The sequence below is a fragment of the Sebastes fasciatus genome, chromosome 21, assembly GCF_043250625.1.
Source record: "Sebastes fasciatus isolate fSebFas1 chromosome 21, fSebFas1.pri, whole genome shotgun sequence".
Lineage (NCBI taxonomy): Eukaryota > Metazoa > Chordata > Actinopteri > Perciformes > Sebastidae > Sebastes > Sebastes fasciatus.
Genome location: NC_133815.1, coordinates 12,126,737 through 12,152,537, shown reverse-complemented (window position 1 = coordinate 12,152,537; position 25,801 = coordinate 12,126,737). Strand labels below are relative to the sequence as shown.

The following is a 25,801-nucleotide window of genomic DNA, read 5'->3' as shown; positions in this document are numbered from 1 at the left end:
ACTGTTTTGCAAGACGGGCTTTACTAGATATAACTTTGCGGTTTTGGTGCTTCCGTGTAGTTTGTGTTGGAGTCTGAGTCTGAACAGCGTAGCCACACGCGAGCGCGCATGGGACACCGACCCGGATCGATTTATACGTGTAAGAAGTTACAAACAGTCCCTTTAACAAATATGTCTTATTCAGCGTTCGGTTGTACTTTGCTCCATCCTCTCGTGTCACTTCTGGTTGCAAAAAGCCAAGACGGCGACGGCCAAAATGCCGAACTCGAGGCTTCAAAACAGCAGTCCACAAACCAATGGGTGACGTCACGGTGACTACGTCCAATATACAGTCTATGGCTAGCCAGTGGGGTACGCTGTCATGCACAAACATGCACTAAAAGCATGTGTGGCTGCCACAGTTATATCAACAAAGCGCGGAGAAGCTTGAATTACAACACACACAGAGGGAGAGCGACTTCATTCTGCTCAGGTACACATTACTCCTCTATATCTTTACATAGCAAATCGTTGTATCGCTGGATTTTGACTTTAGCACCTTTAACAAATGGTTGGTGGCGTACAAAAAAAGTCTCCATCCATTGTTATCAGTTTTAATATAATTTGACATACTGTATTCATGACAGTATTTTCGTAGTGTTTCGAAGAAAATCTGCAGCAAAAATCTGCAGCAGTTTTACATGAATGTAACAAAGACATACAGTATATAGGAAACACTACTGGAGCTTATTGATGCAGTTTATTACCACTGGTTTGTTTGCATAGTAGTGAGCTAGACATCCATCTACAATGATACATCCAATAATAAGTAACACAGAGAGACACTTTAATCCTGAGTACTGTCAATATAAAATAACAGAATATATCTCATAGCTCTACTTCCACAAACCTATTATATGTTAATACTGATAAACCATTGAAAATCTTCACGTGCATGCATGTAACAGTCGTAGAAATCCAAACACAACGGGAATCAAGGGCATGATTCTTTTAGCACATTCACACACTACACACAGTATGTATATTTACAAGTGAATAAACATGTCGAGGAACGTTACAAAACACACATTCATATGGTTATCCAATACTGACATAATTGATAAAGCACAGAAGTCAGAGCTGAAGAGAAGCAGACAAATTATTGGCTAATTTGAGCACAATGCAAAGTCCTTTTAATCAATATTATCTTGCTTAGTTCATATGCAAATTACTCTAATAACATGAAATGCAAATGTCCCTCATGAAAACAAACAGCCCGTAATATGCAGACAGTGAACTGATGGGATTAATTCCATTTCATTGAGCTAATATAACTGCATTCTCAGGGTGTAAATCTTTTGTTTTCTCACTTGAGTCATTGTTTTGTCAGATGCATTATATGAAAAAAACAAAATATGTATAAAGTACAACAATTAAAAATATAAAGTATTAAAAATACTATTTACGGTTTTTAAATTCTATTTACACTTTAGGCAGCTACTCTGGACATATAAAAATGGACCCAATAACTGTCTTTTATTAGGTTGATCCTTCATGGGTGGAGGGAGGACGCAAAGACTCCTCAAGACTTCAGCATCTTCCTGGATGCAGTGCATTATGGGTCGCCGTCCGGGGGTGGAGGCTGGCACAGCTTGTACAACCTGATCAGAGAAAAATACGCGCAAAATGGCATTTAATTACATTGTAGTATATAGTGCGTGAACACAAAGCAATGATTAGTAGAGAAATGTCACTTCCCCGGCTACAGGTTGGTGCAAAGCAAAGAAAACTGTCAGCACTGGGAAAATAATTATCCCAAACAGCACCAAATCCAGCTTTGCACTACAAAGTCAAACAACATTAACTATATTCAAACAGTAAAACTTCAGAGTTCAGCTTTTATCTTCACAAGTGTTGTTGGTACAAATAAACTTCACATACTATAGCTTGGAAACATTTATGAGCACTGTCTAAAATAGCCTTATGCTTGGTGTTTTAAATGCCACATGAATTATGTATTGGTTAGTTGTTTGTAAGAGAATAAGAAACACTGCATACTGGTTGAGTGCATTCTTTTTTCACTATTACCATTTTAAAGCATTATATCATGGTCTGTTCTGCTGCCTTAAAGGTGCTCAATGCGAGATTGGGAGCATTTCTATTGCCTCCGCACAGCTCTCAACATGGCGACATCTGAGCGACTCGTAGCTATCAGCGGGAACAGTGCTGACAGAGCTAACGGTGTTAACCTGGGGGGGGGGACCGGAGAGCGGGTGCTACACTTCCATGATGGCGCTATCAGCTGTAACTACCATATGAGAGCAGTGCAGAGCGGTGGCCATGAACTAGCCAGTGGGGCACGCTCACATGCTCTAAAAGCATGCGCGGCCGGCCCGGCTATGTCAACAAAGCACAGAGAAACTCGGATTACAACACACACAGAGGGAGAGTGACTTCATTCTCTGCTCAGGTAGCCATTACTACCCTATATCTTTACATAGCAAACAGTTGTTAGCTGCTATACACGAATCGGGGGAAATACTGTAAGTAATCAAGTCGCTATTACTGCGGTGGCATCAACCTACAATACGCACATATTTGAATGCAAGCTGTCCTAAGAAGTGTACAATTTTCTACTTTTACCTTTACTTTCTATGTTAGTTACTTTTGACAATGAAGTCTAGTAGTTTGGGAAGAACCTGAGCAGTTCTCAGCTACCTAACGTTAGGCTGACTTAGTGAAACAAGTAACGTCAGCTAACACTGCTTAGCTAGCGTAGCTAACGTTAGTAGGCTAAAGGCACTGTCTCGGGGCTGTGGTGGTCTCACAGAATAAAACTCGATCAACTAACTGTGGCGTTCTTGTGAAATATAACGTTTGTTGCTCTAACTAGGGCAACCTAATGACCACAAAGTGGTCTCAGCCGAATGCATCGTGGTTGCTCGTAGTGACGGCAGCTGTTGAAAACACAAACGGAACATGTAGCTGTCAACGTAAAAGCCTTCAATTTGACTTTAATCAGTTTTAAATACATGTGTTTATTATCTACGCCGACAATTTACTAAAGTTACTACAAGCGACCACGGGCGCTTTCGTCACCAGTTAACACGGTTAGCAGACAGTAGAGACTTGCCATCGTGGTAATGGCGGCGTTGCTAGATCGCGGAACGTACAAGGTGGTCACCGGATTCGTCTATATTAACGCTCTGGATTTCGTATAGAGCACCTTTAATGAACAGAAAACTTTACTTTAACAACACTTTATTTTGTATTATCCATAATTGATAAATGTTTTTTTTAATCTTCAGTACAATCTGCTGTATTTCTTGCATCATAATAAAGCACTGCTGTCTTCTGTAGTTTAAATAATCGATTGCACCACTCACATCTTTTAGTCTTGATGAGAAATGGCTGCAGGGTAAACTTGCACTAAAATTTGACTGTCCCTTTCATCTACAGATCAGTGAACAACCAGCCAATGTCTCATGATACACAAAACACACTTCCATATTCTGCAGCAGTCACTCACACTGCAACAGTTCTGACATAAACCTACAGAGAGTGCAGCAATTTTGCTCTCCAACCACAATGTCTCAACACTAATCATGCCGCTACTTAATTGTATTTGTCAATTTCACTAAAAGGTTCAAAAGGGCTGCTTGTCACACAAAAGCCTATATGTCACAGCCAAATGGCTGAGGCAGTCCTTGTCCTCATCTTGGGGCTACTGAGTGCAGGGAGCTCCCTTCTAATGGAACCATTTGGCCCCAGTCCTGCACAAGAAGCACATACACAGACCTACAGTACTGTGCAAATACATGCACATCTGAGAAGCTGAATTACACTAACTAAACGAAAAACATCTATACATAACTGCTGACCATCAGCAAAAGTATAAAAGTTTTTAGGCTGATTTTATACCATTCAGGGAACACTTAGACTACTTTATTTATTTATGTATTTATTCATTTGTAATTGTTTGGATTTATGCTATTCCCACATAGAGTAGAGTAATTGAGAGCAAAGGCTCTTTTTAAAAGTCCTTGATGGTGCATTCAAGTAAGCTCCAACATCTGGGATTTTGAAACCTGGAAAGATACACAATAAAAGAAAGTAGGAATGTTCAATTTGTCTTTCCTACTGCGTGTTTCCTGTTCTTTCTAACTCCAGTCACTTGCGTCTACCACAAATTAGCCATGTACATCACAGAGCCAGCACTATCACATATTATCCAAACAATCCCCGTCCATAAAAAAAAAAAAAACGGAAAATCTTGCTAAATCTCTCACGATCAGAATGTGACTTTAGTGTAAACAAACATGGTTTACGACCGATTTTTTTTCAACAACGTTAGTTTTTGCACTACTTTGTAGTGACAATTCACGAAGTAAAAAGAAAAAATATTGATGAAGTCATTGAGACACATTAAATAAACACTTATGTGAATCATAAAAAAGGTCCATCTTACTACTACTTTGTGCTTTGCATTAACTCATGCATTAGCCACGGACGCCATGACAGAAGTTGTTGTACTTCCTTCTTCAGTCAGCTTGGTTCTCAATTGGCTATCGTTCTTTCCCACGTGACTGCGTCATAAAATATTGAACATGTTTAATATTTATGATTTGAGATTGGTACGGCCAGGATGGACTTCCGAGCCGATCGGGGGATGTAAAAAGCACTCTTAACAAACCTCACACCACAGGAACATCTGGAAAGATAATCTTTAGAACCATAAAAAAATCTGGGCTTTGCTGACGATTGTCGGGAAGGAGGAATCAGGCCCAAAACCGGCTTGATTCTCGTATAGTGTGTACCCGGCATGTCATCACTTCATCATTTCATCCTATTAGACATTTGTGTGAAATTGTCATAATTAGCATTTGAATTCTTGAATTATGACTGAAAATGTGTTTTGTGGGGCCACAGTGACCTTGACCTTTGACCTCCAAAATCGAATCAGTCCATCGTTGAGTCCAAGCAGACGTTTGTGCCGAATTTGAAGAAATTCCCTTCAGGCATTCCTGAGACTACTGCATGCTTTAAAAATGGCCAGCAGTAATTTAATGTATGTGATTTGTAGTTAATGAGTTTACTATTTACTATGCTGATGTTGACCTGTATAAACAGGATGTGGCTGCAGTTTTACCTTGGGACTGATGACGGTGTGCGATCTCTCACTCCCAGATTCTTGGCAGAATTCTGAACTCGCGCCCCCTAAAAGACAAACAAGCATCAATAGTTCATGACATCGTGCATCAGGGTGAAATGCAACAGCCATAAATAGGAGCTAAGAAAAACACCACAGAGAGAAGACACAAGAAAAAAGCACATGTTTCGGGCCCACAGATGAGCTACGAGTGGAAACCATCTCTAGGGAATACATCTCTTGTGATGGTTTTTCCCCCCCAAGTAACATTGTTTCCTGTCAGGCCATGAATCACTGGTAGTCACCTGTGAGAGAAAAGGAATAATTTCTAGTCTAAACAGCTCCTATAAATATTGAGACCCTCAAATTTAAAGTACAGCTGCTGTGTGCGGTCTATCTTTAGTATCTGTCCACTTTCAACCGTGTTAGCAAAAGACCACGTAGTCTTTGTAAGGAAATAAAAGTAAGTAGCAAGGGCTTTTGGAAGATGAATGGCTCCTGTATGTGAGCGTGATTATACCCAGTCAGGTCTGCTCTTCGCTAATGTTCCTGTAGTCTGCTGGCTGTGCGCAGAGTCGGCAGATCCACAAAACGTAGAGGGGCAGGAAGCAACTCAGCCTCTCAGTTTAGACACACCTGCGCTCACAAATACACGCTCTTTCCTCCTCTGTGACGCACGCACACACAAGCAGAGATACACAATCGAATCATTATCCGAGCAGATCATCAGCATCTCCCTCTTTGAGCAGAGAGGGAGCAACTGGCCAAAAGTGCATTAGCCGACCTCTCGGTTACAACTCTGCCGTTTTCCATCTAACTGTCTGCCCAAAGTTATGTCCAGATAGCGGGATAGCATCAGCAATTACTGGATGCCTATCACAGCCATCCATTCTGATGCCTCCAGACGGAGATGCCCCCTAATGTTCCTAAAGGACACGACACCCAGAGGAGATCGGATGAGTTAGAGACAAAACTCCTTTTACAGTTATTTCAACAAGTGGAACTTGACTTACATACCTAAGATCTCTGAGACAAAAAATATCTGATGATGCAAAAAGTATTTTAAGAGCAAATCAAGGAGAACTTAAGAAAAAACTTTCAATCTGATTTTCCATTACAAGGCAGTGGAGCTTGAAAGAGTGTCTGCAGCCGTGCCAGCAGCTCTGTGACGCTGTGCTAACGTCAGCATGGAAAAACTAACATGCTGATGATTAGCAGGTATATTGTTTACCATGTTCATCATCTTAGTTCAGCATTGCTAATATTTGCTAATTAGCAACAAACACAAATTACACTTGAGGATTATGGAAATGTCATTCATTACGATGTTCCCGGGAGACTTTTTCATTGCCCTCCAACGGTTTCCTCCCGGGATCGCCAATTTTCCCGTATTTCTCCCGATTTATGACAAATGTTCAGATCTTTTTTGTCCTTTTCATTATCTCAACCTGTTTCTGGCACTGTACAGAGTGTACAAGCCCTACTGTACTGAAGAGAGCTGCTCGTGACACAACGCGGTTTGAGCTACGCACATCACGGTGTGCAACGCCCAAATTTGGGCTTTGCTCGACAACAGCGAAAAGTTGTCGTGGTGCATCGCGAGCTATTGGAAATAAGAGGTTTCAGAGTGCAGTGGTGCCGTTGTTGCATTGTGTCTGAAAGGGCCTTCAGTGAGTGAGACAGAGAGAGAAATGGAGAGTTCTAAGAGAAAGAAATAGCCTACTCAAGCAGGGGCATATAATGAATTCTAAATGAATAAAAACTGATGTTAGTTTTATGCCAAGGATTCACCCAAGTTCACGCCTGAGGGGCGAATTATTCAGCTTACTTTCCTGATAATTATAAGCAGGCCCATTTCACATAAAAAAAGCTGTTGCAGTGTACTTATTATTTTATTATTTTCATTATTTAAAAGTCACCAGAATGCAGGAAACTCAGGAACCCCAGAACCCTGCACTGGTTTTAAAATCCTTCTTATTTTTGAGGTCTCAAGATTGGCAAGTATGATTTTAAACCAAAGCATCGGACAAATGAAAAGGTGATGGTGCTAAAGGAAAAGGAAAATTATCACCGATGCCTCAGCCTCTGGGAAACACAACTGTCTGTACAAAATGTCTTGGCAATCCATTCAATATTTGTTGAGATGTTTCTGTCTGGACCACATGGTGGATCAAAGACCAACAGACCGATCGACTGACTGACTGACTGGCTGGATGCAAACACACAGTACACACAGAGTAAAAATATATATTCAACAAAATCAGACAAACATGGTTCATATGGCTGTCAAAGAAGCAGCAAATATGTGCAACACATTAACATGCAGAGTCCTTCGCTGCTCGTTTCTAATGAACATCAATTCACTGTGCTGTATTTTGTATAATTTACTTAATCTTTCATTTCTTTTTCACTTAATAACTAAAACCTGGTACCTGATTGTTTTACAGATCATGTCTCTGCACCTAAAACTGAAACTAAATATTCTGCTTTAATGATTGGAACATCAATGAGAAAATGAAATAAATATTACCAGGAGGGCAATTATCCATCGTGATCAGCCGTACCAAGTTTTCTCTGGATATGCAAGTTGAAATACATTTCCTAGCATTGATAAAAACAGTTCTGACTTGTTCCTTCCATATGATGAAACAGGACTAATAAAGTGTTTAAGGGTGACACCATGAGTTGTCTTCATAAGTTAGTTTAACTCTTCCTGTACAGACCAAATATTGTAAATTGCTATGCAGAAGTTTGCAAATCAAGCTGTGATTGGACCCATTTTGCCCGAATCACTCATGCACTCATTCTGAATGATGTCGTCTGATGGATGGGGCCTGCTGGGACCCGATGCTGTGCGGCAACCCTTTTTTCCACTGAGTATGACTATTCAGCAAGGGAGGAAAAAGAGGCGTCATCCAAACCTCGTGTGATATATTCATCAGATTCATCAGCTGATGTCTGAGAGCAAGGACACACACAGTCAGACAACGCAGAGCAGACTCCCCTCCACTCTCTATCTGGACTGAACCATCTCTTCTTAGTGGTGTCTAGGTCAATGATGATGCAGGGAAACAGAAAATGTCCAGTGACAGTCAGATGTATAAAAATGACACAATTAAAGCAAAAAAAGTTCTGTTAGATAGGATAGATTGACGGAAACAGCTAATTTCCATACCTTCACCTTTTCATATTCCATCATAAACATCTCAAACCACACCCTCCACAAGATTTCTTTTTTTTCCCAGTCACATACAGTGCAGTAGTACTCAAGGTCAAACAATGCACAGAGTTGCATCCTCCTGGCCGCCAGCCCAGTTCTCTGTGCGCAGAAATGAAACGACTCTCCTCCCACAGGATCTCAGCCTCTCGACTAACCTCTCCTCTCACTGCAAACAGCAATATAACCACCACTCACAGACCTTCTAATGACTGACTGCGATACAGGCCAAGATCTGGTCATGGCTGGAACCTTCTGTGGGGGTGAAAATATATACGTGCCAAGAAGCTAATGGGAATCCCTTCCCTTGACCCCAAATAGACATGCTGACAAACAAACAAGCTCCAGACTCTCAACCAATCTGTTCAGTTTCTCATTACCCTTTTTTTACTCCCTCATTTGATTCATATAATAGTTGCAATGAATGCAAATCTGATGGTATTGAAATCAGATAGGGGGTGGAAGAGAAGAAAGAAATTTTAATGTAGACAGCAGCAAACATAGGAATGCAATCTTTAAAGTTAAGTATATTTTTGGGCGATAAAACACCCAAAAATATACTTACTTTTAAGATTGCATTCCTATGGAAGTAATAGTGTCTTAGGGAAATCAAACAATGACCCAGGAAGCTAAAATGGCTCCTCTATATTCACTGTTAAAGCCATTGCTAATACTGTTGGCAGCCTCGTTTGACTCAATGAAGCACACGATTTATCTAATGATCTTGGATGCAGAGATTGTGCTGTGGATTGAAACATAAATTCACTCCCGAGTGAGAAAATGTCACCGCGGAGGACTGATGCAGCTAAAGACTGTAGCAGTAATAACAGGAGGCTGAGTGGAAATAAAGAGAGTAGTTCATGTCTCCAACAAAATTACGTTCCCATACAGCTAAACTGCATAACCAAAATATGTTTTGAGGGAAACATATTTTTCTCCCGGACTACGGTCGCAGTTTCAAACAGTTTTAAACATGTGATTAACGCTGTAAATGGAAACAGAACAACAAAACTACTTAGTTAGGTTTAGGCAACAAAACTACTTTGTTAGGTTTAGTAAAAAGAACATCATGGTTTGGCTTAAAATGACTTAAAAACGAAAGAAATGACTATGTTTCACACGGGACACAAACACTGGTCACCTTCACAAAGGTATTTCTGATAAGTAAAAGACAAATGTAATCCGTGACAAAATACGTTTCCTTCCAAACGTAACTGAGGATGAAATTTAGTTGTATGGGTGTGTAATTTTTAGGAGACGGAGCTGGTAAAAACATACCTGTTTCCTCATGACATCAGTGGCCTGCATGATGCAGCGAGGAGGCAGGCCGTGGTTTCGGGCCAGCAGGATGGCCTGCTCCAGTGTCACACTCAGGGTGCAGCTGTTGGACAGAGAAGAGAAACATAAGGTCACGCGCTCCGTCTGCATATTTATCAGATTCTCACCAAGGGAATGGACGATGCTGAATAATCATAATGCGGGATATTGCCCCTGTTATTTGGGAATGCAATTTTGTTCTGCCATAAACACATGCATTATTTATCTTCCTATTTCACACACGCTGTACTATCAAAGCCTACAGTCTGTGCTTGACACAATAAAATCTTCTATAGTGACAATAAACACTAACTCATTCACTTTCTCAACATGCTTCCATGGCTATGAATGCAACAGACGGAAACAGAAAAAAAAAGCACGCCACACTCAAACTCATTTTGCTCCTCTTGACACCTTGTCATGGCCTTCACATCCCTCCGGCTTCACCTTCGCTCATCTCCTCGCTAATGAATCATTTCACGTGCCACTGAAATGTCACTCACGGCGAGCAGCAACATCAGCGCAGCATCGGTTGAATAACAAAACCTCTTTGCTTTAGACCGAGCGGAATGAGAGGATAAAACCTTGTGGTGGACTTTCAGCACATGAGGAGACTTCTCTGCTTTTCTCATCATCATCATCATCATCAGGATTGTTACATCCTGCTGCAACTGAGAGAAAAGTGTCCAAGTAAGGTCAGTGCGTCTCTTATGGCAGAGGCGATACACTCACAACCATGAGGGCGTGATGTGCGTAAAATGAGTGTTGACGCGAGTCTGTGATTCATTAGTTACAGCAAACTCTGTCTCACCTTCTCTCATATACACACACACACACGGATAAATCCTTGGAGAGACTGTGACAGGTGTCAAGGCTGCTGGTGACCTTTCTATGATAACAAGCTGCACTAGTATATCGATCCAGGGCCTTTTCACTGCAAACTAAGTTCCAACGCCGCCAGTCTCGGTTTCATTGAGTAACATTGCCACAGGGTTGCTAAGAAATATGAGCTGTTTGTTTTTAATATGTCCCTCTCTCGTGGTTTCACACCAACTGAGAACAAAACTTTTTTCTTATTGCCGCCAGAAGCCATTACTTTGAGTCAATCAGATCAAGATTTAAAAGTCCCCTCAAGTTCCACTTGCATAACTTCATGACAGCGTAACATAATGTGATAAAAGTAATGAGCTCAACAATCATCTCTAAAAGATATCCCAGTAGAGAATTGGAAAAGGCCACCCCGGAATATTTTAAGCACCCATTTTGAGCTTCCCACACCGATAAAGGAATTCACCCACAGAGGATCTTTAAATATCTCTTCAGCTGGAGCAGGATGAAGGAACTGCACAAAATCTGTGTGTGTGTGTGTGAGGCTGCACGGCTTTCCTTTTCATTAGGGCTGGTGAGATAGTACACAGTGATTTATACCCATCTGTTTTATGGTGTTCCAGCCCATATCCCATTTACACTGTGTGTTCCATCCAGAGCTAAGTCCATTCTGATGAATGAGATGAAACAGGCGAGCGACAAACACAAAGAAATGGAAAGGATGACAGAGAGGATGCAGGAAAGAGGGGGGATGAGCAGAGAAGAAGTGTATACACTCAGAATACCTACTTGTATACTGTGATTATAATGAATAAACAGAAAGTTAGTGCCTTTATGCTTGTGATACCTTCTCCCTCTCTGCTACCGTTTTTGTTCTGCTATCAGACAGTGAATGGTGTTTAGTCGGGGTGATGGATAAAAAACAATCTGGAGAAGAAAGGAAGGAGCGCTGCATATTGCAAAATGCTGATGCCCCCCAAATATCACGCTTTCACTGTTATTAAAACTCATCCATCAAGTCAACTAATCCAATCAATAGTGCCCTGAGAAGGCTGCCGCACTGATAATGCAATTTCCACATTACTAATCTACCGGCTTGTTTTCATAGGTTTTGTAATTATACCAGGTTTAGTTTGTGTGCTCACCGCTTACATGAGCAATACATAGATTCATTTTAATGTTTGAAATTATACAGAGAAAGCAGTGAAATTGGTATATAATCTGTATTCTGTCAATAGTAAAGGGGTTATACAGAAAAAACCTTGACTGCCAAAGTTGATGACATTGATTTTGTGGATAGTTGCATCAGGCAAAGCCTGGATAACTCACTCTCCTGTGAATCCAAAACGCCCATCAGCCTGCAGCTTTGGAGGGTAAAACGGTGTTTAAGGAGAAAGCCAGTTCTCAAATAATTCTAAATATGGCAGGCCCCGTCACCTGCTGTGACACGGTACACTTAGCCTGCCTGTCTGGGTGAGTTATGGCGAGTGTGTATAATTGCACAGACACACACACACACAGGCTGTGGGTTAATAAAGTAGCGGCAGTCATTGCACAGACAGGAACTTTCTATTAGGGCTCAGGCAACCAGGCGGCTCCATCCACAGCACTTTATCAAGCCATCACTCACGTCCGGTGAACGCATGAATGCGGGCGTGTGCATGTGACGGAGACAAAAAGATATGGAAACTGTCGTGGGGTAAAGAAAAAGGGTATCAGAGAGACGGGGTGGAGGGAGAGAGCAGAGTAAGAGATGAGAGATGAAAGCTGGGGATCAGTGGTGACAAACGATCAGGATATTTCTGTCCTCATGCATTGATAAATGGTGCCCTCAGCTGCAGGTGAATTAGGCTGCCATATATAGAATTCAATGAGAGGGGAAGTAATTGACCTGTCTCCTTCCTGTGTAAAGTGCTATGCCTACTTGAAAGTCCCTCATCTGGTCTGAGAAACAATGGGCCCTATTAACTAGAATATGCTGCTGGTAATTAATGCAGAGAAATGTGTATTAATAGAAAATCCCCGTGGTGAGGAGTGCAGGGTTCTCGTGAAATTGAGAGGTATACGGAGGATAAAAGAAGGTGCAGAGCACCGGGGATAAACCGTGGTAGAAATGGTAAAGGTGAGAAGAGTGTTGATGCAAGAGAGATGAAAGAGAAAAAGCAAAACTGCGAGAGGGCTGTCAAAAGAAAGAAAACGATTAAGCAGGAACGTATAATTTAACTGGAGGCGGTTCATGCGGCGCTGGGAGATATGCGCAGCACATGTGCCCACACACTCACCGGTGAACGCCGCTGTTGCACATGACGATGTGTGTGGCTCCCAGACGCGAGCAGAGCTCAGAGGCCACAGTGAGCAGCCCCACTCCAGAGGCCCCGCAGGCGGTGTACTGACAGGCAGCGGTGCGGCGACAGCTGATAAAACTCTCCATCAGACGGTACAGCTCCTCCAGAGCGTTAAGGGGGCGCATCAACTGGGCAGAAACAGAGGGAGAGGGGTTAGCGCAGGATCCGAGCTGTTTATGAGCAAAATGCATAAAAAAAAAAAAAAGAGTAGATCTGCTGATTATGAGGAGCTTGTGGTCCTGTGTCAGGTAGATTCAGATTGTGCTATTAATGCAGATTTACGATGAAAGAGAGCTGCCTGCTGGGAAAACATGCTCATGTCAGCTTCCTGCTGGTAACTACAGGTTACGTTAGGTGATTCGAGGTACGATTAGGGGAATATTCTATGGATTTACTATGCAGTATATTCACACTAATGCACAAAATGTATTTTATTACTACACGGCTAAGCCGCTGGAATTAGTCTCAGTACATCAGTGCAAACATAAAGAACATAAGTGCCAAAAGAAAAAAAACATTCAGTACACAACTCCGCATACAATCAGGCCAACTTTTGTGTATTTAACAACTTGGGGAAGAAGCTCCGGTTAAGGTGTTCTGTCCTGCCTCCTAGTGACCTGTACCTTCTGCCAGAGGGGTGACGCTGAAAAAGAAGGTGAGCCGGTGGAGAGGGCAGGACTCAACAATAAAGATTGCCCGCTTGCCCGGGTAAGTGGTAAAAAAGAATTAAACAATTTTTTTTCCAGAGCTAATGATGGAAGTAGCAGCAAAGGAGTGAGCCATCTCGCTTCCTTCTCATCTCTGCTGAGAGTTGCACATGTGCAGTACCGATCAGGCACTAGTGAGAAAATGCGGGTAAAGACAAAGTTTATGAGCTGAAGCGCAAGTAAGCATTTCAATTATCCTGGAAACAGGAGTTTAGCTGGTTGGTGTTAGAGCAGTGGCTCCCAAACCTTTTCTGCAGGGCCTCCCTTTTGTAGATAAAAGATGTTTTCAAGCCCGTCCTCCCTTTTATAACCCTGGGAACCACAGTTTGGGAACTACTGCGTTAGAGGATGTGGGTGAAACTCCAACTATAACTTATCTTTAGTATTTGTTGTTATTTGATAACCAGTAACAATTTGTACAAGTGAAAAAACCCTGGAGGGTCATCCGTGATCTTGATTCTGTCCATTTTCTTTGTTATATGCTTAGGTGTGTTGTTCCATATCAGACAGTAATCGATAATGACAGGATGCTCTGGATTATTTATGTGTAAAATTGGCCCGACTGTGCTTTTTGAGTTGTCTCAGGAAATATAGTCTCTGTTGGGCTTTTTGCATTTGATGTCTGGCGTTGATGTCCCATTTCAGGTTATTGCTGATGTGTGTGCCAAGGAATTTGCTGCAGCTCTTCTTTGCTAGATTTTTATATATAATTTGACTTTTGCGACTGCCGTTCTGGAAGTTGCTTCATGTTCAAGCACTTCCACGCTGCAGCATTAAGATCTAATTCAGTTTTTCCCCTTGATGTCATGAATGCAGCATGAGGTTGTTCTTACCTTGTCTATGAGGGCAGCTTTGGGTGCAGAGCTGGGTGGCATGTTGGACTGATCCAGGTAGAAAGCCCTAGGGGGGGAGAAATGACAGAGATTCTAACTGGATAGTTGCACAGCAGTGGGAGAAAAACACAGTGTGTGTATTAAGTATTAACATACTGCAGTAGACTAACAATCACACACAAGTTGCTTTTTATTTAGACGCTCTGTTGCTTAAAAAACACACTGTGGTATTCTTCTCTCTGCACCATTAGGTCATGAGGAGCACTTCTGGGAAAAGTAGGCCACCTGCTCATTATGGAGCTCCACCATCTGACTATCAATCATGAGAGTAACTTGGGCACAGCTCAGCAGAAACACAGACTAAGCATCTCTTGTCCTGGGCATCACTCCAAATGCCATTGCCTCATTCATTCATGGAGTACAGTCGACCTGGTGTTATTTCCCTCTGTCGTCCACTGGGGGCAGCACTGGACTGGTGTCATTATGCAGACAGAGAGGGGATGTATGCCGCAATGAGTCCATCTGAGGTGGAGTGCTACTGGTGCAGACTCAGCAGTCTGTGACTCCATCAAATCTCAGTAATCCAGCAGCGTGCTAAAAATAGATACACTACACCACATTAAACCCCCTTGTAATAAAATCACATACTCCATTACTTCTTTGCCGGAGGCAGTAATAATGTACAACACACAGTCAACCCATAGAGTACACGTTTCTGCAAATAGTCGAGGAAAAAGTCCGATCTAAGAGACTCAGCGACGGCAGACTTTGAGGGTTGGGAGATTGTTTACAAGAATCAGCGGAGCAGGGCTCATACATCTGCATTCACTCTGCTATTAAGTGATTAAAATCAGGCCAAGGAGGCATTCATTATGACTGTGGTATTTCTGCCTGACATAATATTAATGAAATTAATTAACACATCCCTGATTCAAGATTTTATAGTGATTATGAAGTAGCCGAGTTGAAATGAAGTCATTGAGTGTGAATATGAACTGTATACTTTATCACACTGTAGGAAACACGTGTGCACCAATTGGGGCTTTCAATGCACATGAAGTACATGTGATTTAGCTCATTCACTTATAAATCTACTATGCAACATCTGTTCTGAGGAATCGATGAGCAACCTAACTTGCCCATTTTATATCGTCACTTGTTGACTTCTTTCCAGGTATTTAATCCCTATCCGGCAAATTATCCTTTAACCTTGTGGCATGCTCTACTAAACGACTACTAGCAGAGTTTGCTGAGGGTTCAGATGGAGCTAACAGCCCATGTAATTGGTTTAAGATGGCCTTATCATTCAAAAGATGCGCTCGGTAGTCCAGGAGTTACACCGCATCTCGGCGTGGAACACACACCTTTTTCTACTCCTCTCGTAAAGAGCACGTAAACTTGCACAGCAATCTACACGACGGGGTAACGGGCCACTGTGTTGTTGTGTTGACTGTTTAAAGCTTTAAATATTTAAAATCCTCATTAAAGTTCCTACAGTAAACGCCTGGCATCCATATTGTGTCTGTATGTGTGTGAGCGTGTGGTGTTTAAGGCCTGTGGAAAAACAAACGGCTGCAGTAAATGAAAGTTAGATCTAACTGTTTCCTAACAAAACATCATTCTTTTAAGAGGTCGAAACACACAGAGGGCCGAGATTGAGCGAAGTGATAAAACGCTAGAGAACACAACAACACAAAAGAAATCAAAACCTTGCTCTGAATGAGTCGCTATTGCTCTAACTGCAAGCACGGCCGGTTATCGGTCTCCTCCAACTGTGTGCTGCGAGTCCACTCACCCTTGTCCCTCTTGCTTATCGGTCGGCTGCTCAGGCTTTTTATCTTAAAGGTACATAATAGAATCTGTCTGAGAGGAGTCTGTAAAGCTGCCCAACTTCATCTGCATTTGTTTATCTGTTTCAGACAAAATAAAAGCGCCACCTCGTCTTGTCCTTGCACACCTCTTTTGCAGAAGCAAGGTCACAATACCCGCTGATTATCTCATCCTCCTGCTGTAAGAGTTGTTCTAAAAATACCGTCAGCCACAGCTTGAGGAGCAGGGCCGACTCTCCTGGAGGTCTCTAATGACTAAATAATAGGAGTCAGACTACAAGTGATGTGTGGTTTAAAGAGGACCTGCATTACATCTCTTCTGAACTGATGATGTTTTGTCAGAGGGTTTGGAAATGGAGTACCTTATAAACATTTATTATGGATGAAAAATTACATTTTAAGCCCACACACGGTGAGCAAACAACGCTGTGAGGCTAAGAACATATTTTATATATATGGTCTAAATCCACTGGCTGTTATTTCTTCTCCCATCTACAGTGGCTCTCAGGTTTAAGCCCCTGAACTCCGTCTGCACCATTTTAATGGCAGGACATCGAGGGCCCCCGCAGGCTTTTGCACAAGCTTGTTATAATTCGTCCTTACCCACTGGCATTCTCCAACTTTAAAGTAAGCGTCTCTACTTAATTTTCAAGCTTTTTGGGGGGGATTTTTGTGCCAACCCACCATCTGTCAGCCAGTAACAAAAACAAAGGTTACAGAAACTGTGTGCATTCAGGCTCGTCATTCGGTTTCCTCTGTTAAGAGCATTTCCCCTGTTCATATCATATTTTGCTTTCAGTGGAAATTAAGAAAACCATACCTGTAGGTGCAGCCTGCTTGTAGCTCTTTCTGCAATAACTAACCCCCCCACCGACCACACACACACAGCCAACAGGTTCTTACATGAGACTCTAATGGAGCATTTGGCTGCAGGCCAGAGATGACCTGCTCTGCGTGTAGCTGGTGGTATTTTATAGGGCCGATGAGAATACTTAATTCTCTTTGTTTCTGCTTCCGTCATGACAATAGGACACTGGAGGCCCTTTACAGCACGGGAGCATTAGTAGTCAGCTGCAGCGTCAAAGCAGAAGGATCTGAGGCGCAGATGTTTTCAGAGGAGCAGCGTGGGAATGGGCACATTAGCATGACATCCTCCGTTCAAAAAAAGTACAAAAGAAACAAAAATGATCCCTGAAATACCTTGAGAGACACGAGAAAAGCCTTTTCAAAAAAAGTCTTGTGCGGATTGGGTTTCACATCCGTTCATTCATGAGGACACAAGTAACGTGTCTAGGATTTATAACATTATACGTGACCGTGCAGAAGTGCATGCCGGTCCATGTAAATCACTCACAGCGCCATGATGAATGACACTTGTCGTTATTAAATCCCCAACAAACCCCTGCAGTGTGTGGCAGAGCTGCCTAGGAGCTAATGAGGGCTTCCAGGAGCCCTCACATGCCACACGGTGATGCTTCTGCACTGACACCAGCGAGCTAGTGTGTGTGTGAAGTGTGCAAAAGGTCATTTCCTTATCCCACACCTCATTCCTATTTACACTTCCCGCCAAATATTTATGACCAGCTATATGTCAACCATAGCTTATTGGAGCACATGCCATCAGGAAAAACACACCTGAGATAAATGTAAATATATGTAGGTAACAATGGCATGTTTAGTTTTTTGGTGTAATATTAAAAACTTAAAACAGGGGACAAAATAAAATCCCTGCATTATTTCACACACGTTGACATTTAAAGGTTCCATATTGTAGAAAGTGAGATTTCCATGTCTTTTCTGATTATAATGCAGATCTAAGTGCTATATAAATACTGTGAAAGTATCAAAACCAGAGGGCAGCTCCGGGTCTGAGAAGTGAAACCAATGCTGAAGTGCCTTAAACTTGCATTCTTTCTAATAGCCAGCAGGGGGCGACTCCTCTGGTTGCAAAAAGAAGTCTGATTGTATAGAAGTCTATGAGAAAATGACCCTACTTCTCACTTGATTTATTACTTCAGTAAACATTGTAAACATGAGGTTATGGTCTCAATCGCTAGTTTCAAGTCTTCTTCAATACAGCATGATGTTCATTTAGTAAATTATGGTCCCATTTACGTAGAGTCAAATAGCAATAGCGCAAAGTATGCTTTAGGGCGTGGCTGAGATTGACAGGTCGCTACCATGGCGTTGTCTAATCTGGGAGTTGTTCACGTTTTTGTCTTACAATTTTAACCCTTTCACAGTGTGTTTTCAGTCATATTCAGCGCTCGGTTGTACTTAGCTACACCCTCTTGTGTCACTTCTGGTTGCAAATAACCAAGATGGCGACGGACAAAAACCAATGGGTGACGTCACGGTGACTACGTCTACTTCTTATATACAGTCTATGATCAAAACGCTCAATCCATGGAGAAATGCACACAGCCCAGAAAGTATGACTTATAAACGAGCCGTCAGGACTTTCGTAAGGTTGTGATGTCACAACTATACAGTCACCGGTAGATGTGCCGCTAAACTCTCTGTAGTGGACACGCCCTGTGTGTGCAGAGTTGCAGTGACGCTGTGAAGACAGCAACAGCGCAGAAGACCGCAAATGCTGACAAATCAGAACAGACTGGGTTTTTTTCGGGAGGGGGGCTTAAAGAGACAGGCGCTAAAACGGAGCGTTTCAGACAGAGGGTGAATACAGGTATATTCAGACAGACATTAAACATGTTCTAGTAGAAACCTAAAAGTATGAACCTCAAAATGAGCATGTCCCCTTTAAATCAAGGACAAGGCGGCCATTTTCAAACTAGTATCAATCAAGACCAGGAAACAAATGTCCGGTGCTTGACACTCAAAGCAGATTAGTATTAATGGGGTCTTAGTGTCAGAACCAGAAGATATATTACCACTAAATCATTGTCACTGAGGACACACGTGCAGTTACTGTACATTTTACAACGCAAGGATAGCGACTGCCTTAAAATGGCGAGCAAATTTATGACCCTGACGCTGCATATAAGCAGATGTAAAAGTATTCTCGGCTCCTTTACAAAGGTGAAACTGCAGAGGACATGAGTCAAGGTCTTTTTTACAATATCAAGCATCACCGAGTGCAGAACTGTCATCATTACGGCCGCTCAACGACAGAATCAAAGAGAAATGATAAATGGAGCCGTGTCTCTGATGCTCAGCCTTACTAGGCTTTATAAACAGGGGTTCAGTGCACACTAGCTGGAGCAGAAAGAAGCCCCTTCCTCTGCGCTCCAGTGAATTGGGACTCCCTTTGCCGGTGCAAAGACTGGAGCATTTCCATCACTTCCTATAATGGGGGAACGCAGAGACAAGAAAGATCTGTTTCTGTTTAGGAAAAATAAATACCCAAATTTGCAATTGCCTCCCTGCTGAAGCTCGGATAATATACATAATCAATTATGATGGAGAAAAATAAGACACATTTTTCATTCTGTGAGAAAGAATGGCTTCTCAGGTTGCAGACGCAGCCATCCGGAGAAATCCCACTTTTAGCGAACTAGCTGCACTGCCGCATTACGGTTGGAGCAGCTTATACAATACTTATGCATGTCACATGGAAGATGTGGGAACTTGCTGCAGTAGCTGTTGTTATATTAATCATTGCTGCGTAGCCCTTCCCCAGGGAGGAAGAGAAATACCATCAATTACATGAAGCGACTATGCTTGTTTGAGCAACAGATTTGTGGTGTTGTTTTGATGTCGAGCACAGCGCTGGGATTCAACTCGAAGTGATGTCACGCTATCCATCGTCTTGTTCTTTGAGCATATATTGTGTGTGAGGTGTCCTTGGAGGGCAAACAATATGATTTACGCAAAGCTACCTGTCAGGAAGACTTGTATATATGGCTGTACTGTGGTTGCATGTTTGTGAGGATGAAGGCAAATCAGAACTGCGATCACTTTCAACTTGACAAGTCGCATAATGTATTTTGTCTTTTCTACTTTGTATTGGTTGTCTGCTGTATCTGTATATTGTTACCTACCTAGGGACTAAGGTTGAAAATCAGCATTCCTGCTAACTCCTGCATGTTTACATCCTGTATTTTATACTGATGTTCATTAACATGCTCTCTCCCTAGAAGTGGATGTGTATATCGATGTATATAAGACTGACCTGAGTTAGCGGTCATGAACTGATCAGCTAGTTGCATTAACTGTGCTGCAGCTCTTTAACTAGCACATTTGCACCCTAAACACAAGATCACGTCTGAACAAGAGCGAGAGGATCGATCTCTGCTCCAGCCACGGGGCAACAGAGATAAAAGAAGGAGTGACTGCTGTGTTGAAACTGACACTCTGACCTGCAATAAGCATCAAGTATTTCTTGCTTAATCAAGACAAACTGCACTGCAGTGGCGTGATCACCAATTCCCTATAGCATGATGGGAGAGAAAACACTGCGAGCACAAACAACTTGGAATCTGTGCAACGCGACGATGATGACCGATGGGTGTTAAACTAACAAAGCATGAAAAACAAGCCCACAGTAATAATATATACCATTTGTTGGACAGTGCTATGCAACCAAGTTTATTGCTTATCTTTCCACCACCATGCCATCATTATACACCATTTGTCAGACTGCGTAGAATTTTAATATCCACATAAATCAAGCGTTTTGTTTTTTTATCAAAGGGGACTTGCACCATGAGATGTGGAAATTTCACAACTGCCTTGTGATGCAGTGCCAAACATGTCCCCACTACTGCCAAATGCATTTCAATTAGGGAGGAAAGCCTAATGCCTGCAGTGCAATCGTTCTGTCTCAGCTGTGCCAGAAGTTATTGATTTTAACACATCAGCTGCTTACACTCACAGGTTACACCTGAAACCACAATATACAAACATGACACACATATATAATTTACCAGCAGACAACATGTTGGGTTTTATTCTTAATGCTTTCACGTTGCTGTATGTACCATGCTCCTTAAATCGATAGCAAAGTTAGAGGAAAACCCAATTCTCTCCTGAAACTTCCTGTCAATAAGAGCAGAATGAGATGAAACCACAAGCCTGCAATAATCTCTCCCGTTGAATAATACATTTGCAGATTCTGCTCGGGTTTTCCCCTCTCCACTCTGCCCCTCTTCGACTCACTTGCGCTCTCCTCCTCAGCCCATCATCGTCATCCCTCCCCTTGAAATCCCTTCCGTCTTTCCAACCTGCTCTGGCGATCTATATTCCCCTTTCAATTTCCCCTCTTTCATTCTCACTGCGTCCTTAAGGAAAAGACGCTCTCTGTTCAGAGCATGCTATTTCTGCCCTTTTTCCGATGTTGCTTCTCCCCATTAGAGAGGAGTTTTTGTGACAGAAAAATGAGACGGATTAGATTATCCTCTCGATTCAGCTCAACAATGTTTTCCTGCTTTTGCGTGATGAGAAACCTGAAGGAGAAACGACAAGACTACAACTAAGGAAACCGTCAATTGGTGCATGTCAGGGTTTCAAACCTCTTCCATCTACAGTAAACGCAGCTGAGATGGTTTATGAAAGCTTGGAAACGTGGGTGCGTGTTCTGGCTGTGTGTACCAGCCATGTGCTTGTGATTTGGCCCGTGAGTTTATGTTTTGCGGAAGACTTGAGTGACTTCATCAGGCAGGCAGTATGGCTTCGCTCGGATCATACTGCATCTTGGTGTGGGTACGGAAAGTGAAAGTGAAAGACAGAGAGGCTGTTGGGAAATCTTACACCAACCCTTACAGTGGTATCATTTACTGGTCTGGAACTGGATAACGCCCACAATGCACGCTGGCAAAGGCGTCAGTGGGGGAGCAAGACAAAAAAGAAAAAAGAAAGTGCCTGTATATTAAAAAATTGTTTCTTTTTGCTTTTGAATTTCACCATTAAACGCTCTGCATGCACAAAAACATCCAAAAGTGCTGATTTTCATTGTCATCACTTTAATTTCTCCACTTGCAATGTTAATAGCTAGAAAATTTAAATTTTTGCTCCAAAGCAACACTATCTCAGGGCTCCCAAATGTATATGGCGGCCTGAGGTGTAACAGGGGTTGCGTTTGACGATATGAAAACGTCGAAAAATATCGGGCCCTGCAGTTCATTCAGTTCAGTATTGCGTGTGCTGTTTCTGTCTGTCACTCAGCCTCTGGCTCCGGCCCACAGTGTGGGTTTAACCCAACACTGCCGTGGCCGGGCTCCAAGGATAACGAGGTGCCTGAGGTTGGAACGCTGCAACGGAGAGAGGAGTGACATCACAGGCTGGTCTGTGGTCGGCCGAAAGACACATGGCAGCCGGCGAAAGAAAAACTACTGGTAACATTACAGAGAGAGACACGCTGTATTCACCGACTGTTGAAAACCAGCTGGGAATATTTACTTTACTACGATTGATACAAGGTAACACTACTGCGTGGGAGCAGAGAACATTTTGCGAATGCTCACTGTATTATTCCACATGCACACGTCTCAGACGCAGCAGCAATGTTGAATGTAAAGCACTACTTGGAGACTGATGTGGACAAAAAAAGTCCATCAACAAAAATTAATCAGCAACTAATTCATTTGCTTTTCTTGGAAAAGTAAAAGTGGCTTTACTTGTATGAAGAATCGCTCCTTATGTACTGCACATATATACCTTCTTGAGAGCTCAGAGTTGATTGGATTTGGACTGAAATGATTCGCAGTTTTGCTGAAAAGGAGTATTTGAGTACAGTCTCTATCAGTTTCAGTCCAGTTGGGGTTTTGAAGCACGCTGCCTATCCACATCCTCTACCCAGCACCCCTAACGCTCCCCACATCACCAGCCTGTCAGCCCACATCTGCTCCGTGTTACTGCTAGAGCCTCTGCTGTCAATTCAATTAGGCTCTTTCTGTACAGGTCAAACTGAAATGTGAAGTACACGTGCATTCATACAAAAACAAAGGCTGTTCTGAATCACATGGGTCCTGCATGTACGGTTTAAAGGATTAAACCACATATAAATGTATTAATTGAATTTATTAAAAAGGTGCTGCAGGCGCCCTGACACATAATAAATGTCTCTGTGGTATTTTAATTAGAAGAGTGTCATTTTAGAGACTGATCATGAAGTCCTAACTGCAGTCTGCAAACAAGGACTCAATAAAATGAAAGAGATACAACAAAATGCCAATACTCCTCTATTAAACGGTGGTGGAGTCCCACAAGATCTGCCAGACAATATCATTACACAAAGAGATAGAAGGCCCGACGCACAAACAAGATTAAATGACCCAGCACAATTTGGTATCCACAACAGCGCTTTGGGAAATCTGACAGAAATCGCAGAAATTAGCGCTTCAAATTCTTTTCACTCATCAAGCAAAACACTACGAACAAATTAAAAACTCTCAGCGGAAAGCGATGCCAGTAAATTAATGTTTTGTTGTGGAGGATCGGTACTGATGCGACACATGACCGCTCAAGCTGTAAATCATTCGCCCTCCTAGGTATTCAGTCTTAGTCTTAAAACGAAAATGATTATTAGTTTTAGTCACATATTAGTCATTTTTATCCTTCGTAGTTTTAGTCGAAAACAACTCAAAACGTTTCAGTCCAGTTTAGTCAAAATGTTTTCTCTCTTAATTTTGTCAGCAATTTTTTTTTTTATTTAATCTCATCCTGTTTTCAGATTATATTGAACATTTCTGTCATTTTAGTCAAACTTATTTCACATTAAATTGTATTTAATTTAAAACACAGGTTGAATGTTTAAGAATGCAGCTTTGCAGTAAATTCGAGTCCTCCTGACTGCGCGAATTTATGATGTGCGGTTATGTATGTCTGTCATGAGAGCCAATCCGCCCATCCTACATGTAAAAATATGTGTTGCTCAACCACACAAACCTAACCAAACCCGCAAACCGCCAACTCTATGCATTATAGTAGCACAACTGTCAGGACTGAGGTGTGAGACGAGAAGGACAGAGACAGACTGAGCGACGCCGCATCGCGTTGTGTGTGTGTCTTTGAGACAGAGAGACTGCAACTATATTGCATGTTTGATATTGTCACCGTTAGTGTTTAATGGCGTCGGTGCCATCCATCGTCTCTTCTTAGTCATGGAAAAAAAGGTCATTGACGAACATATTTCGTCAGAGTTTTTGTTAACGAAATTAACAGATAGAAGGCGTTGATCTCTGATAACAGAGTGTCTAATTAGCCAACTTCAAGAGGATCAGGTGTCTATAGATTCATCTGCACTTACACTAATATAGGACATTTTTCACAAGCCACATCTTCGGTCTTAATTACGCAGTCTCTAAGATTTTCTCATTATGAATTCTTAATGTGTCGTGTGCATTCACAGGCACTCGCATCACATTACACACAGCTGGTTTAAATGTGATTTTCAGTCACTGAAATAAAACAAGGTGGCAGCATCTAATATGGAACTGCATTGATATTCAGACAGCGCGCCGTATAGGTCTGACACTCGCTCATACATTCAGGAGATTAAATAAAGCCGGGCCCTTATTTTCAACTCCCAGAAGTGTCTGTTTCTCCGTATCCGTTTCCACCTCATTAAATTACCCACGCCTGGCCAATCACAGAGGGTCTCGGGTGTGCGGCGAACCAATGGAGTGTGAGGTAACTGAGTGCAGCAGCTGCACCGAAGCACTCTATCAGCGCTAGTGACACGCTGGGCACTCTCATCCAATCACTGCCGCCCCTGCTGTGTGTGTTCGCAACCAATCATAAAACACTCCCGCTGTGTTTCTCTCAGCCAATCACCTTGAGGCCCTGCTGAGTCAAAGCCCGACTGCATGGTAGGTTGTCTTGATTTATATTAGATGGGAAAAACAGCCACATCACACAGCATATGTGGTGTCAAAGTAATATCTCTGTCTTGTATAACAAACCTCAGTCTCTTGTAGTATTGTTTGACCTTATCCAATGAGGCAGCGTTGATTTGGGCCTGGTATTCCTCCACCGACACATTGTCTCTGTAGTAGTAACCCTCCATACTCTCCAGCGCTAGAGAGGGATGACACGAAAGAGAGAAAGATAAAAATGATAAAGCCACTGCATATACTGTGTATCTACTATAAAGCGGCTTTCATCTCTGCACTACTTGCTGACTTAAAGTTCCCTAACCAGGCTCACTATACCTTGAGTGAAGAGCACAGGGTAGATTTTGATGCCTCCTCCGTTTTTCAGCCTGTGAGGCAGCTGGGAGAAGTAGAAGCTTTCAAGGTGGAAGCAAACTTTCAAGGTCTGACGGGTGCCCTCCACCTGGTAGGACATGGGCGTGTCTGCCAGAGGAGAGGAGAGGAAGAAGAAGAGGAAGAGGAGAGGAGAGGAGAGGAGACACAATTTAAAGCTCAATCAAAGCTTGTTTTACTTCTTTTTTTTATTCAACCTTTACTTAACCAGATAAAACCCATCGAGATAAAATCTCCTTCACGATGGTGACCTGGCCAAGAAGGCAGCAAAGTTAAACATTGAGTGCACCTTGATTTCATACATACGATAAAACTACCGCCTCGTGGTTGCAGTTTACATCCATGTCTGTCCGAAATGTCATCACTTGATCATTTTATCTTGTTAGACATGTGCCAAATTTGAAGAAATTCCCTCCAGGTGTTCCTGAGA

General features: G+C 42.3%; 1 protein-coding gene across 2 annotated transcripts in view; it reads right to left on the bottom strand.

The window, feature by feature from the left end:
* Nucleotides 1-724: 724 nt before the first annotated feature.
* The window catches only part of prex2 (phosphatidylinositol-3,4,5-trisphosphate-dependent Rac exchange factor 2), a 97,822-nt gene continuing 72,745 nt past the window's right edge, over nucleotides 725-25,801 (bottom strand). For both annotated transcript variants that reach the window (XM_074621443.1, XM_074621444.1), the window contains exons 35-41: nucleotides 25,318-25,461; nucleotides 25,069-25,183; nucleotides 14,376-14,442; nucleotides 12,773-12,963; nucleotides 9,624-9,726; nucleotides 5,129-5,196; nucleotides 725-1,640 (exon numbers count right to left, since the gene is read on the bottom strand). In XM_074621443.1, the coding sequence (XP_074477544.1) occupies nucleotides 1,595-1,640; nucleotides 5,129-5,196; nucleotides 9,624-9,726; nucleotides 12,773-12,963; nucleotides 14,376-14,442; nucleotides 25,069-25,183; nucleotides 25,318-25,461 (734 nt within the window). In that variant the 3' untranslated portion in view covers nucleotides 725-1,594. The remainder of the gene's footprint in view (nucleotides 1,641-5,128; nucleotides 5,197-9,623; nucleotides 9,727-12,772; nucleotides 12,964-14,375; nucleotides 14,443-25,068; nucleotides 25,184-25,317; nucleotides 25,462-25,801) is intronic.